Source organism: Meleagris gallopavo, chromosome 26 (assembly GCF_905368555.1).
Source record: "Meleagris gallopavo chromosome 26, MGAL_WU_HG_1.1, whole genome shotgun sequence".
In the NCBI taxonomy this organism is placed as follows: Eukaryota; Metazoa; Chordata; class Aves; order Galliformes; family Phasianidae; genus Meleagris; species Meleagris gallopavo.
Genome location: NC_139429.1, coordinates 4,333,586 through 4,348,556, shown reverse-complemented (window position 1 = coordinate 4,348,556; position 14,971 = coordinate 4,333,586). Strand labels below are relative to the sequence as shown.

The 14,971-nt window shown below is 54.8% G+C and overlaps 2 protein-coding genes across 4 annotated transcripts; both read left to right on the top strand.

The window, feature by feature from the left end:
- HINFP (histone H4 transcription factor) lies at positions 1-10,985 on the top strand. Of its 3 annotated transcripts, XM_085209410.1 has the most exons (11): positions 1-232; positions 1,221-1,460; positions 1,569-1,633; positions 7,386-7,612; positions 7,759-7,870; positions 8,000-8,152; positions 8,458-8,535; positions 8,613-8,733; positions 8,828-8,966; positions 9,248-9,372; positions 10,024-10,985. In XM_085209410.1, exons 2-11 carry the CDS (start codon positions 1,282-1,284, stop codon positions 10,544-10,546), a joined length of 1,722 nt encoding a protein of 573 aa, XP_085065536.1. In that variant the 5' UTR covers positions 1-232; positions 1,221-1,281; the 3' UTR covers positions 10,547-10,985. The 3 variants fall into 3 exon arrangements, with proteins under 3 accessions (XP_085065536.1, XP_085065535.1, XP_010721993.2); XM_085209409.1 differs by lacking the exon at positions 1-232 and having other exon boundaries at positions 239-1,460; XM_010723691.4 differs by lacking the exons at positions 1-232; positions 1,221-1,460; positions 1,569-1,633 and adding an exon at positions 4,764-7,233.
- Positions 10,986-12,406: 1,421 nt separating this feature from the next.
- LOC146542763 (complement receptor type 2-like) lies at positions 12,407-13,671 on the top strand. The gene is given in 5 exon segments (XM_085209415.1): positions 12,407-12,676; positions 12,679-12,822; positions 12,963-13,130; positions 13,236-13,468; positions 13,553-13,671. Coding segments are annotated over 4 exon segments (654 nt in total). The 5' UTR covers positions 12,407-12,552; the 3' UTR covers positions 13,454-13,468; positions 13,553-13,671.
- Positions 13,672-14,971: the final 1,300 nt, after the last annotated feature.

The window sequence follows — 14,971 nt, the reverse complement described above, 5'->3', positions numbered from 1 at the left end:
GCTGCTGGCACTGTCCGTGGACCGAGTCTGTTTGTCCCCCCGGGCAAACAGAAAGGTGCGGTCCGAGGGTTTCGGGCCATGCGGAGCCGCGAGGGTTTGCATTTCCTAACAGGTCTGAACAGGGCTGGGGAATCAGGAAACGACAGCGGAGAGGGAAGCCAGGACAGGACCGGAGCCGGGCGCTCCCGGCCGGCAGCAGCCGCACAGCGGGGCTCTGCTGGGGGGTACCGGGGTGAGGCTGTGGGGTTGGGCGGTACGGGGACACCTGAAAGCAGCAGAGTTCGCCCCAATCTCTGGTTTGGGGGCGTTGTGGGGTACGGGGGCTCGCGTGGAGCCCGTGCTTAAGGAGTGTGAGAAATTATGGTGGGCTGCGGGAACGCGCCGGGCTGTGGGAGAGGGGCTCATAAAAGATCTCCCGCCGCATCCCTGCACACCCGCGGACGCTGGGATTCCTCCCGGAGGGTTTCGCTGCCGGTCCCGTGGGTACCCGAGGGAAGGGGCAGCGCAGGACTCGCGTGTTCGTGTGAGCAGAGCTACCTCTAGCGGCCGCTGCACGCCGGGTTCGGCCCCGATGTTCGCTCCGGTACCGGGCGCTGCCGGTGGAATGGAGCACGAGGGGGGGAGGGGTCCGCCCGTGAGAATTGCTTTCATAAGCTAGATGTGGTGTATCAGTGCTTCTGTTCGCACCTTCTGTTTGAAGGACCAGCTAGGGAAAAGCACACAGGTAACTTATTTCCTTCAGTAATAAACTGTTTTGCTTCTTCTCCCTCTCTCGGCGGTCCTAGATGGGCCTTTCATCCTCCTTTGCCCAGACAGAGGTGTGGTGAAGGGCTGGAAGTTCGCTGTAGGATGAGTGGAGTTGGGTCGTGGGGAGCTGCAGGGATGGGGAGCTGCCCAGAGACAGCAAAGGGTGTTTCTAGAGACTTCAGCAGGCTTAACGGAGCAGTTGTCTGGAGATAGGGAAAGCTATTTGTTTAGGTCTTGATCAGGGAAAGGAGCGATGAGATGGAAACAAACAGAAAGAAGAGGGTGGTGAGGCACTGGAACAGGCTGCCCAAACAGGCTGTGGATGCCCCATCCTTGGAGGCATTCAAGGCCAGGCTGGATGTGGCTCTGGGCAGCCTGGGCTGCTGGTTGGTGACCCGCACACAGCAGGGGGTTGGAACCGGATGGTCATTGTGGTCCTTTCCAACCCAGGCCATTCTATGATTCTATTAAAGTTTCTGCTCGCAGTAACTAGCTGGGAGGAACAAACCTGCTGTGGGCAGGAGAAAGGGGTGGATGAGGGGAAAATCACACCTGGGAAACCACAGAGCCCCTCTGCAGGGGCCAAGCAGAGCCCCCTCCCCAGGCAGGAGTCAGTCTGGCTTAACCAGGAGCATCAGCCCAGAGCTTGCAGCACCTGAAGCCAGCACATCTCCACCTGCAACAAGCCAGACGTGCTTGGGGAAGGGAGAGAGGTGAGCCTGTGCCTGGCAGCAAAGCCTCCTGCTTCTGTCCTTTTTCCTGACCCAGGAACTCCAGGAACAGCACTGTCAGCTCCTGGCTTTGTGCTTTTTCTCTTTCAGCTCCAGGAAGACAGGAAGGCACAGAGGAAGAAGGGATTTTCCATGTGCCACCTCCATCGAAACAGGTGGGAGCCGTTAATTACCTCTCCCCCTTTTTGGGATTTCACATAAGGCTATAGGGGTCTTCCCTTTGTTATCACTGCTTTTGTGTTAACTCTTTTAGATGCTTTCCTCTTTTTGTCCAAACAGCACAGGAGGCATTTATTTATTAGTGGGGAGGGAAGGGGCAAAAAGATGACTGAGTTGTGTTGCCACTGACCCACAAAAGATAAAGGCACGTTACCAAATGTCTCTTCAAAGCAAGGTAGTTCACTGAGCACGGAGCTCAGGAAGGTGTTGGCGTGGCTGCAATGTGCTGCATGAGCCTTGGTGCCATCACTATGGGGAGATTATCTTCGAGATTTCAAGCCTGGGGCCTCTGAGGTTTAGCAGATGTAGGCTAAGAAGAGATTTCAAAGGACTTGGGCAGAGCCGGTGGCAGAACTATCAAGATAACTGGTTTCTTTCCCATATATTTCAAGGTCCCTCAGCACAGCCACAATGCTGAGCAGTTATTTTGGCGTCAGCACAAAACAGGTCACTGTAAGAGTCGATATACAAGTCTTTGGCTCATCAAAACAGGCTGAATCTGCACGACCCGAGTAACAGCCCAGCTCTGTCGTGCTGCATTTCCCTGCTGCAGAGCCTCTTGTTTTTTTGCTGGCTCCTGGTGAGCTGTGTGTGGAGGCAGTGGTCTGTAGCTCCTGGCTGAGTGGTACAGCAATGCTGAGAGCAATAATAATAACAACAATCTCTTCTTGACCCCAAGGTACTTAATTAGCCCTGCGTGACCCTTGTGCTCAGGGTGGTTAATTCCTTATGTGCACTGTGGCAAAGACACCTGCTCCTTGGGGGCAGAGCTCATCCGTGGGGCTGTGTTGAGCTCTGCATCTGGATGCTGGCAGGCTGGTGATGGTTCCATGGCTGGTGATGGTGCCACGCTGTGTTCAGTTTGCATAGCGCAAACAGGAGGTTCCTGCCGCAGCAAGCAACCAAATTCAGAGGTTTAGATTTGAATTAAATTTGCCAGAGCTAAGACTTCCTTTTGGTGCTGAGGGAGGCTTGCAGCTGCTCCCTGTTCCAGGATGGAAATGAGTCCTGAGCCCACATGAGTCACAGGAGGTGGCAGGAAGGAGCCCTGTGGCCTGCGGGCAGACGGGATTCACCCCTCAGGGTTGGGGCTGCACCTGCCTAGGGCTGGGTGTCTGCGTGGCATGGACCTCAGTGGGACCATTGCTCCAGAGCTGGAGCTGCCACATGCAAATCGGGGCTCAGCAGACGTCCTTCTTGCTGCATGAGCTTCTGTCTGCCCACGGCTACAGCATCTTGCTGTCATCTTGTCTGTATTCTCTTCTGAACCTTTGGCTGAAGGTAATGGGGCAGCCCTCTGCACGAGGATTTGAGCTCCAGTCTTAGAAGGAAGCAGCCCAGCGCTGCTGTTTGACAACTCTCCTTTAGGGAGGGCTTCTCCTGCCTTCGTTCAACCGCAGTGCCTCTCCAGCTGCCCTCCCTTGGCTTTCCCTGCAGCAAGCACGCTCGTGTTGCAGGGAGCTTGATTTCCATTGCCTCCTGGCTCCTTATCGGGTGATGAATGGTGCAGCTTAATTTAAGCCCATTAGTCCATTTCCTCCTGCATGACTTCCTCTCAGCGCAGTGGGACTGGGCTAGCTGGGCTTCTGCAGCACATCTGCTTAGCATCACTGCAGCCCACACATGTTCAGCTGTCAGAAGCCCCGGCCCCACGCGCACTTGGGCTGCACCACAGATCTTTCCTTGCACAACAAAGATGTACTGTTTTTGGAGGCGAGATCACGCTCAAATAAAAGATGCCGCTCAATTAGGCGGCGTGATAAATATACAAAGGGTTGTTTGGTTATCTGCTGTTTGCTTTGAGTCTGGATTGTGTTATCTGTCAGATAAAGAGCTGCTCTTACAGCTGTTTGTTCCATGATGTGTCGCTGTGCAGGGCCCTGCACAGCAATGTCTTTTGTCTATCAGAGGGAATTAGCAATAAGGCTGATTTTTGCATGAGATACACACAACTACTGAGCTTTGGGGTATAAGGCAGAGGTCAATAGAGGAAGCAGTGCCTGTTTTATAGCTCCTTGAGCTTTCCATTGTGCTTGTTGAAGTGCTGAACGGAAAAGCTGCCTCCAGAAAGGCAGTGAGTAAAGCTGATAGTCCTCAGGGAGGAGGGTGAGAATGCAAACACAGCCATTCCTTCCCAGTGCTCCCCAAAGAAGTCTTTCTGAACGCCTGTCTGCTGTGGGAGCAGTTTGTCTCAGTGCCTGTCTGTGGCTCAGGGGTTCTCCTGCCTTTCTGTGCTGCTTGAAGGCAGGTCTTGCATTGTTTGGTTGGGTCTGTGCTGCTTTTCTGCCTGTTTTGTCACAATCAATGTGCGTGAAAGGAAAAGCGCTTGAGAGTCCCTCGGAGGTTTGTCCCTTTGTTTTGCTAAAGGCAAAAAGCCCAAAACAAACGCCCTCAGGGATTGGGGTTAAGAGCATCACAGTGTGTGCCTTCAGCTGCCCATAGTTCACGTTTCTGCTTGCCTGGAGAAAGCCTTGTGCGATGGGGAGGTTGTGTGCAGATGGAAGTGTCAGCACGGTGTATTTATTAACTTAAACCTCGTGGTTTAGCCTCTGTTTTATTCTGTGCACCCCAGACTGGAAAGCACAATGCGTTCAGGGTGGGGATGCACTCTTGGCTGCACTTGTGGCAGCAAGATGCCTCCCTTGCTCCTTTTCTGTGCTGGAGTTGCTGGGGAGGGCCATCACCCCGTGTATACTGCAAGGGATCTGTGCGTGTCCCCTGAGCCCCCCTGTGCCCATTCCTGCTCTGCTGTGTCCTTACTGTCCTGATCTCTGCCTTTCCAGGTTCCCACAGAGGGGAACCGCTGCGTCCATGAGGATCAAAGCGCCCTTCAGCCTGGTGCTGCCCACCACCCCTGAGCAGCTCAGTGTTCAGCTCTGTGCCTTGGCAGCCTCAGCCCCACAGCAGGTGGGGGTGGTTGCTTCATTAGCACAGCTGAGCCCCTTTAGAGCTGGCACAGGGCCTTGACAGACATCCCAAACCTTTCCAATGAGGCTTGTCCCTCTCAGACCAGGATGTCCCCATGGATGTCCTACTGCAAGCCGCAGATGTTGTCTGGCGTGCAGAACGTGGTGGCAGGGATGGAATGAAAGTTGCCCAGAGTTTTGGGAGAAAAGCCTGTGATTTCATTTCTGCTTAACATTAGCATATCATTTTTCAAAGGTTTGATTGTTTTGGACACTGGCAAGCTGGAGAGGAGCACATCCAAACTCTGCAAAGGTTGGACACCCTGCAATCCCCATGGCACATAACTCCCATCCAACAGCAACAGAGCTGAATCTTCCAGCAGCCTCACCTGAAGGCTGTGGGATGCTCTGGGCAGCAAGCTTTCTACTGAGGCCTTCTGCCCTTTGAGGTTGGGTCTGTGCCATACAACAAGCTCGATGTGCAGGTACATGTTTCTTGCAGCTGGAACTGTGAATGCAGGTAGCTGCTGTTATATCCAACAGGCTGGTGCAAGCTTTGTTGAGATGAAAGATGGCTCTGAGTCCTTTATGGGCTTTTTTTTTTGTCTCCTTTATCCCGGCTGATGGGCTGTGCCATGCAGCTTGCACCTGCAGGACCCAGGGAGGAATGTGCAGATGGACTTTTATTGAGGTCTTCCAGAGAGAAACTGAACTTTGAAGCTAATCCCCTGGATAACACCCAGCTGTGTTCTCCTGGGAGAACACAAACAGCCATTCCACAATTGACACGTTTGATGTCTAAAAGTGGGATTTACCATTTTGCCTGACTGATTTTCAGGATGTGCTGTTTGGTTCCGTTTACCACTGAAATTCATATGGCATTGTATCCCCAGGTGCACAGATGCATGGAGAGCTAGAAAGGGATGAGCAGTAATGCAGAATCTCAGTGGTGGCTTGTGGTTACCCCGAATGTTTTCTGCTGGGTGCAGAGATTGCAGTTTTGGGGCAACTGCTCCTTGCATTTGGTGTTTGGATGCTGACCAGAGGGAGATTTTAATTGAATCTGGGCACAAGGCAAACACTTTGCAGGAGATACTGCTCCCAAAAAGCTTATGATCAAAATGGTCAGAATAGAGGTGAGTGTGGTCTTCATACTGACCAGTCAGCATCTGTGCACAAGCCAGGACACAGACAGAAATGGATATCACCTCTTGCACTTGGGAGGGAATGTCCCTGGCCACCGTGCTACCTGCAGTGCCTCAGATCTGGCTGAGAGGTGCCAGAAGGGCAATAAGCTCCAGGCAGCTTGGTGAGGTGCAGGCAGATGTGAGGTGCCAACAGCAGGGAGCTGTCTCTGCTTGATCAGCAGCAGGCTTAGCTTGCCACCTGCCTCCTGGCAGGCTGTCCATCCAGTTTTGTCTCTTGTGCCAGATATTTATGTACTTTGGTTTAGATAGGAGACAGAAATTAAATCCCTGCACCGTCCCAGCTAATAGCTTTGCACTATCTGGCAAGTCCAGGTGTTTTCTGTCCTGCATGGAAAACAACAGCAGGTCCTGTAGAAAAGAGATAAAACAAAAACTCAGCTTGCCTTCTGTTAAGTGGGGCTCAATCCTGAAGTTCCGTTTTCATTTGACAAAGTATCAGATCCAACTGTTCTATGTAATTCAGTGAGTTAGGACGTGTACTGAGTATACAGTAGGAATTATGGAAGCAATTATGTGTTGATAAGGCATGTTTTATGGCTCCTTTTATAGCCGTTTACTTTTAGCGTGTTATTTCCCTGTGCCAAAGCAAACTTTCCTAGGAATCCTATCTCTATTCTGTACCACAAAAACTTGGTGCAGCAGATGCAACACTCCATGGTTGTTTGTTTGTTTCCAACCGCCGTTTCAGTCCGTCTTGTCCTTACAGAAAGGATGTTGCATTGTCCCACAGCAGGAACTGTGTGGTTGTACTGGAGGATGATTGGGCCGTATTTTGTGTCCAGCCCAGGTGTGTGTGTTCTGATGGCAGATGGGAGGAGTTGTGTGTACAACAGCTCACATTTTGCTACTGTAGTAGCTGGAACTTGTGTCAAAACCCGCAGTCCTCCATGTATGGAGCCCGGCTGCAAGGACAGGAGGTTGCAACCCCCGACGTACGCCGGTCCCACCGCTGCCCCAAAGAATGGCGCCCGCGATCCCGCTGCAGCTCCCGGGGGGCGGAAATGTGCCCGGAACCTTTGCACTCTTCCTCTGCGCCGGCGGACGCGCTGGGTTCTCCTGCGCGCTGATTGGTCGGCGGCTCAGAGGAGACGGCTGCTATTGGCTGTGCGGACGGCTGTCCTTTGGCTTCCGCTGTCCCCCAGTGAGGCGCTTCCGGTCTGTCCCGGCTGCGCCCGCGGCCTCGCTGTGGTGTGCGGGTACCGGCAGCCTCTGTGCGAACGCGAGCGGAAGGGTGAGGAGAGGCCTCGGCGGCACCGGCCATGCCGCCCGTGAAGGCCGGCGGTAAGGAAGCCCTGGTGCTGCAGTGCGAGTGGGAGGCGTGCAGCTACGTGGCCTCCGCCATGGAGGAGTTCTGCGGACATGTGGCCCAGCACCTGCGGCTGCACCTGCCCGGCGAGCAGCGGGACGAGCTGGACCCGCTCGGTAAGGAGCGTCTGCTGTGAGGGGCTGGGATTACCCTGGGGAGAGTGGCTCTGCCTGCTGCAGGGCTCAGGTCCCATGGAGGCCTCTGTAGGTTTATTTGCAGTGTTTGCCTTAGACCCTTATGGTCTCTTTGTCTTCTGTGTGTGTTGCAGAGGAATACACGTGTCTGTGGCAGGACTGTGGTTTCTGTTCCCCGGAGAGCCCCGCCGACCTCACCCGCCACGTCTACTTCCACTGCTACCACACCAAGCTAAAGCAGTGGGGACTGCAGGCCCTGCAGGGCCAGTCGGAGGTGAGCCACTGCCAGCTGGACTTCCAGAGCCGCAACATCATCCCTGAAATCCAGGAGAACTTTCAGTGCCTATGGGAATACTGTGAGGTGAGAACAGAGACCTAGTTCTGCTTTCCTGACTGTTGTCTGTAAGGTGGGAGCTGAGGGAAGGGGAGTTGCTTTTGCCCTGTCCATTGTGCTCGGGCACGTGCTGATCTCTTTGCTCTGTTCTGTCCGTTCCTCCTCCCTAACAGAGATCATTTGATAATCCCGAGTGGTTCTATCGGCACGTGGAGGATCACAGCTTCTGTTCAGAATACAAGGCTGCTGGGAAGGAGAACCACGTGGTCCTCTGTGGCTGGAAAGGTATCGGGTGCAATGCAGGGTGTTGCATGGGTCTGTGTGAGCAGCCTGCCACACAGTCAGGCTGTAGATGCTTGGCCTATCGAGCCCTTGAGCAGAGGATCTTAATGGCATTCTGTTTTTCCTGTTCAGACTGTGACTGCACCTTCAAAGGGCGCTGCAAGCTGCGGGAGCACCTGCGCAGCCACACGCAGGAGAAGGTGGTGGCCTGCCCTACCTGTGGTGGGATGTTTGCCAACAACACCAAGTTCTTTGACCACATCCGCCGTCAGACTGCGCTGGACCGTAAGCTCCTGGGGGCAGGGGATGTGCATGATTGTTGCTCTCTACGTTCTACACTGGCAGCAAAAAGAGAGGGTGCACAGACAGAAGGCAGAGTGGTCCTTGCAAGCGGAGCTGGTTTTTTTTTTCTGCTTGTTTGTGTCTTTTGGCTTTGTAGTTAGTGTCTTCTATCCCTGACTGGAGGAGACGGTTCCTAGCTCCACTGTAACTGCATCTTTTTTTTCATTTGTTGGTCTTTGTGTTCTACTCTCTGCTTTGGTCCCTTTCTCACTTCTCCTTCCCCTCTCTCCTTGGTGCCATTACTGCAGAGCAGAGGTTTCAGTGTTCTCACTGTTCCAAGAGGTTCGCCACAGAGAGGCTGCTCCGTGACCACATGAGGAACCACGGTGAGTAAAGGCCCACTGTCCCAGCTGAAGCTCTGAAGTCTGCGTTTCCCCTGCTCTGTGATGATGTTTTCCCACAGTGAACCATTATAAGTGCCCTCTGTGTGACATGACCTGCCCACTGCCCTCCTCCCTGCGCAATCACATCCGTTTTCGGCACAGTGAGGAACGGCCATTCAAATGTGACTACTGTGACTACAGGTGAGGAAAGCTGCTTTCTGTCTTCCCTTACCGTTGGTAGAGAAGCACGTGTGTGGTGCACAGTATTCAGCTTTGTTCCCCTCTTTCCTCTTAGGTGCAAGAATCTCATTGACTTGAGGAAACATCTGGATACACACAGCAAAGAGCCAGCCTATCGCTGCGAGTTTGAGGCTTGCAGTTTCACTGCACGTTCCCTCTGCTCCATCAAACTGCACTACCGGAAAGTCCACGAGGTAGGAAGGGAGCAGAGGGTGACTGCTGTGTAATCTCTTCAGGCGAGGCTGAGAAGCTCTAAATGCAGCATGGTCTGCAGAAGCATGAGGAAAAAAACTGAAGTTGCATGAAGAGCCCCAGGCTGACCAGGACTGTAGGAATGTGAGCTTTGCATTCCTTTCTTCTTGCTGCAATGACAGCTTGTGTCTCGGAGAACCCAATTCTTTCCTCTGTTACGTGTATGGGTAGCAGCCCTTCTGGTCAGTCTTGCAAGGTGTTCATATCCCTCTCTGCCTTTCAGGGTGACTCAGAACCCCGCTATAAGTGCCATGTCTGTGACAAGAGCTTCACGCGTGGAAACAACCTTACTGTCCACCTCAGGAAGAAACACCAGTTCAAATGGCCCTCGGGGCATCCTCGCTTCAGGTACTGCTCATCCTTAGCTCCTCACACCCTCTTGCAACAGCTGGAACCACATCCTTCTTTCTGGAGCCAACAGAAACATGGTAGTGCTTGGGCCCTGGTGTTTGCCTGCAGTGTGCTCAAGGCTCATCTCCCACTGGCTGGGAAACACTTGGAAACAACCTTTTGTTGGGATCTGATACAGCAATGGAGCTGTGCTGCATGACAGCTCCAGCAGTGGGTCAGAGATCAGGCAATGGTGCCTTTGCAGCTGCATCTCATGATACACCTCAGAGTTTGGCAGGGCCTTGGGTCCACGTGTACCGCCTAGAAAGAGCTGCTGCAGATCAGTCTCCTGACAGATGTTTTTCTGCATCATCTCTAGGAAAATCCCAAAGAGTTTCCAGAACCTAAAAGCAGGGAGGGGGAGAGGGTGAATTTCAAATGCTCCTAGTGAAACAGAATGGGGAAAGGAGATGGAGTTGAAAGATGATAAAAGCTTGGCTGAATTCTCAGAAGCTGCTACGTGGGTGTGCTTTTTAGGGCTATGGGCTGGGTTTTACTTTACATGTCTGGTGTTGGGTTTGTAGTGCTGGGCTTTGGAGCCCAGAATACAGTGCCCTTTCCTTGGCTGCTGCTTCAGGCTGTTGCTCTTCTCTTTGGGCCTGTGTTCAGGTACAAGGAGCATGAGGATGGCTACATGAGGCTGCAGCTGGTGCGCTATGAGAGTGTGGAGCTGACGGAGCAGCTATTGAAGGATGGAGAGAAACAGGAGGAGGCACTGGATGGCTCCACTGACGGTGTGGTGCTGTCTGAAGGTGAGGGCAACTTGCAGGGCATCATTCTGGAGGCTCCAACAGAGGTTCCTTCTGTGGAGAGCAACGTGTCCGAGCCACACATGGCCCTGCTGCATCCTGCAGCCTGCTCTGCCGACAGCTCTGAGCAAGCACAACCCAGCACCTTCTCAGGAGCAGTGCAGTCCTCAGAGCAGGAGCCCAGCACCCCGGCCAACCCCATCATCCGTGTGGTGAACCGGACCAACGAGCATGGGGAGAGTGAGACTGTGTATTATATCATGGCCAGCACACTCTCAGAGGAGCGGGCAGCAGCAGCCAGCGGGCTGGCTATGGAGCTGGAGGAGAATGTCATGGATCGTCTGCAGAAGACAGCTGAAGAGCTGGGTATCCATATTGTGTGAGATGCTAACCTGAGAAGCTTGGGCTTCTGTGGAACGTGGTGCAGGGAGAGGTTGGGAGATGTGTAGAGGGAAAGGGTCCAGTGTGTCTTCTGCGTGCAGATGGCTAGCTTTCTCCTCTGCCTCCCCCTAACTTGTTCTCCATGGGATGACACGCTCCTCTTCCGCCTTCATCAGTGCTTTCCTGAACATCATCTTCCCTGATGATCAGCCAGTGCTGTCAGAGGTGTTTGCACTGCCGTTCCCATTTCACTGCATTGATCTCTATGGGAGGAGGGGACTGCAGGAAGGCACTGGCCCTTGCAGGCTACCTGCAGCGTGGGGAGTTTGGGACCTTCCTGCTTTTGTTTTTCCTTGAGTTTGCTCCCCACATTGGGGTTTGGGCTCCTGGTTGGGCAGACTGTACTTTGGATAGCCAAATAAAGATCAGACTGCTAGGCCAGCCAGCATCTGGTGTCTGTTTCAGCCACATTCCTGCCAGCCGAGGGATGCTGTGGTGCCATGGTGAGGCCAAGTTGCCTAGGGCCTGCAGCGTGGGGCAAGCACTGCAGAGCTGCCGGGATCTACTGGCACATCCTGTGTACTGCTGCTTGGGGCAGCTGCTTCCTGCTTGGGGCGTGCAGTTCCATGTCCCCTCTGGTGGCACTGAAAGGCCAGGTTTAGCTTAGGCTCTTGCTGGTTGCTGTCCTGGCATGGATTTGATTTTTTTTTTTGCTGCCTCCTTCTGGCCATCAGTGTCAGCTGCCTACAGTGATTGTGGGTTTTTTTATTTGTTTGTTTATTTTTTCTAAACCTAAAGAGTAGCCTGATCTTATGAGCTGAGCCAGCTTCCTCTTTTGTACATGACATGGACAGTGTGAAGCTGGAGTGACCCTTGGATCCTCATGAAGCTGCATGTGGAGGTGATGTGCCCCGATGAAGGCAGGAAGGCAACCTGGTTGACTTTTCCCCTCACTTCCTCAAGCAGTTTGGCAAAAGCTGCTGAAATTCCAGGTTAATGGAGAAAATCACTTTATGCTAAACCCTTGGCCATCTGCTCACTTTCTAATTACAAGCACTGTGGGTGTGATCCATGTTAGTGCCCTTGGCCAGGAGTGATGAGAGCAGCCCCTCGGGTCTGTGCCCTGCTTGAGATGAGGAGCAGAGTTGAAGTGGGGAGAGCCCCCTGCCCCAGATTGAGTAGGAAAGTCTTCTGGGGCTACACACGGGTTTGTAAGCAAGATGCCTTCCTTGAACTGGTGAAATGCATATGGAGCCAAGCCCATTTTGCTTAGACTGAGGCAGGGCAGGAGGCAGCTGGTTGCCCCAGCAGCTCTGGTGGCATGAACTGCCAGAAGATGCTGCGTTCTTTGATGAGAGCATCCCTGGGCTACCAGCATGCAGTGTGCCCTGGCCTTGCCCAACCTTCCCTGCTCGGCGCCTGCTCGCTGTTCCTTGGCTGAGCTGGGCTGCAGATACCTTGGAGAGAAGGAACTCGTGCCAAGTTTGCATTCGCAGCACTTCCATCTTGGCTCCCTTTCCAACACATGAGCTCTGCTGCCAAAGCCCTGGCTGCACCGCTGCTCTGAAGCTGCAGCATTCCTGTGCTACCCAAGTGTTTGGTGTTGGGAGTGGAGTGGTGGCTGAGAAGAGTTGTCCCTTTAAACACTGGGTCTAGAGAGGGTAATCTGCTAGGGATTATCGCACGGGGAGAGGATTGGCATCAAGAGGAGTCTCCTCCTTCTCCTGGGCCCGACAGCATGCCGTGCTGTGTGTATGGAAACCAAGTTCACTTTCTCCTTGGCAGAGTTTGGGGGTGAGGGGAGAAGAGCAGTGCTTGCGCTATGGGGCTGGGTCTCCTCTTCCTCACCATGCTGGTCACGCTGGTCTCCTCTGAGCACCCGGAAGGTAACAGGGTGTTTGGGAGAAGGGTTGCTTATGGGGTGCCCTAGGGCTGCTGACATAGCAAGGAGTAAGGCCCCGTGCTGGAGCTTGGTGCTGGAGAAGCCGGAGCTGGGGGCTGCGCGTGGATGTGCTCCTCGCTGCAGCAGGGCTTGTGGCTGAGCCTTTGGGCACCACCTACAGCAGGGCTTAGGGCTGAAGAGCTGCTGGAACGAGTGGTCCTCAGCCCCAAGTCCTGCTCTGCCTTGCTCTCACGGCACCAGGAGACCTGGATACCTACTGGTCCGGCACTGCACCCATCTGCATGGGGGGCTGCAAGGGGAAGCATAAGGAGCTGAAGAGGAGCCAGTGTGGGAATGGCAGCTGCTGCTGGCTGGGCTACAAGTCCTTCTGCCGAGGTACGGCCACCTCAGGGACGTGGGGGGCTCTGGGAATGCACGGGGCAGGTTTGGTGCCACGCGTGTGTGGAAGCTCTCCACGTTCCCATCCACGCGTGTCCCACCGAGCCGCCTGCCCACGGGAACCTCCCCATCCCCAGTGAACTGCGGGAGGCCCGAGGCAGACTTCAACTCAGTGGTGCATGGCAATGACTGGTGGGTGGGCTCCGTGGTGCGCTACAGCTGCCGGCCCGGCTTCATGCTGCTGGGGGACCCGGCCAGCGCCTGCCAGTCTGACGGCCGCTGGACGCCCAAGCCCACCTGTCTCCGTGAGTACCATGGGGTGGGATGGGTATTGCTATTCCAGCAGCCCACCGTGGGGAAAAAAGGCTGGTGGATACATCGGGGGTTGTGCTCCAGTCCTGCTCTTGCAGGGATCTGCCTGCGAGGCCGGATCGAGATCAGCGAGCGGGACATCAGCGGGAGCTGCTCGTCGTCCTGCAGCACCCAGAGCCACCTGGGAGCCTCCCTGCACCAAGGCTGCATCAAGATCTCCTCCTGCAGCACCAAACGCTCGGGCTGGGCGCGCTGGTTCCTGCGCTGCGACGTCTGCGAGTGCGACTGCCACGTGCCCTGCGGGGAGACCCGGTAGTGGCACCCACCTCTGGTGAGGGGCTGATGCTGCCCTTAGGGAAGGGGTGGCTGCAAGCTGGGTGCTGCTGAGCTGCTCAACATCTCTGCTCTCCTTCAGATTCTCCCGGTAGAGCTGAGCCTTCTGCACTGAGGTCTGCTGGCCACGCATCTCCGGTGCTGGGCTCTTCCTTTCCATAATTTCCATCCATCCTGAAGCTATCATCTGGGAGAAGAGGTTTGGGACTTGCTGCCTTCCTGCCTGGCCCCATCACATGGCATGCAGGGAATGCTGTGGGCAGCAGGAACAGGGCAGCTGTATTGAGGTCTTGGAGACCTCGGTGTCTCTTCCTGGCTGCTCCCTGGAGAAGGCTCACATCCTCTTCTAGCAAGGAGGCAGCACTTTGCCAGTCCTGCAGGCTGCCATTTCTCTCTGCCAGTTATTTCCTGCCCCTGTGTGCACTCAGCAGGGCTGTCCTGCTGCTCCATCTGTGCAGGCAGGGGGTGGGGGCTGCTGTGCATGGTGCTTGCAGGCTGGGGCTGCTCCTTCCTGCAGTGTGTAATTTGCTCTGACCCTCCCCCTCCCCCCCATCCTCCCCAGGGACATCTCTGGCTAGCTGATGCCTTGTAGCCAGAACAGGTAAGGAGATGCAAGGGGCTGTCCTAAGCACACAAGACCGCTCCTTGGACCTGGGTTCCTTGTGATCCCAGCCCTGAGCCCTTCATTCTGTCCCATGTCCCCTCGTGTCCCACTGTCGTGATGGTCTCTGGGTGCCACGTGCTCCCCAGGGACACCCTGGATCCCTCTGAAGCAGCAATGGAAGAACCAAAATTGTGATTCCCTGGGGAGGAAGAGGGGCAGGAGCATGTGTAATGGGATCACCAGGGGAAACGGGCCCAACAGCAGCACCACCACCACTGTGGGTAATTTACAGGAAATGACACAAATTTGCAGTTATGCACGGAGGTTCTGCTGCCTGCTCCATCCCCACAGCCCCACACAGAGGGCAGGGCCAGGACCGGCTCTCCCAGCTCCGGATGTGAGTGTCCTGGGTCAGGAGGCAGGGTGCTGAAATGGCCTTGGGATGAGCCCAGCACCTCTTCTGCTCCACGAGGAACTGATTGCAGGCCCTGGTGTGGGGCTGACTCTGATATTGCACTCTCCAGCACCTTCTGCCTGAATGCCATGCCTAAAGAGCTGGATCTCTGCCCCCAGCTCTGTCCCAGCCCCGGTCCGGCTGTGGGAGGGGAAGGATTTCCTTAGCTCACCAGATGGGTATTTTAATTAATACTGTTGTTAGTGCTGCTCATTTCCATATGTCTTTCATGTTTAAGTGCTGTGGTGGGTGAGAGGTGTGAGCGACTGCGAGGAGGGAGCCAGGTGGAGCACAGAGACACCATGCAGGGGTGTGTGTGCTGGGGGCAAGCTGGCACCCTCCCACCAGGACCCTGGGGGGGGGGGGGGGCAGCTGTGCCCCCTGGCCTTTGATGCTTGCTGTGAGCTTTCTGAGCAGTGCTCTGCCATCCTTGCACCCTGTTT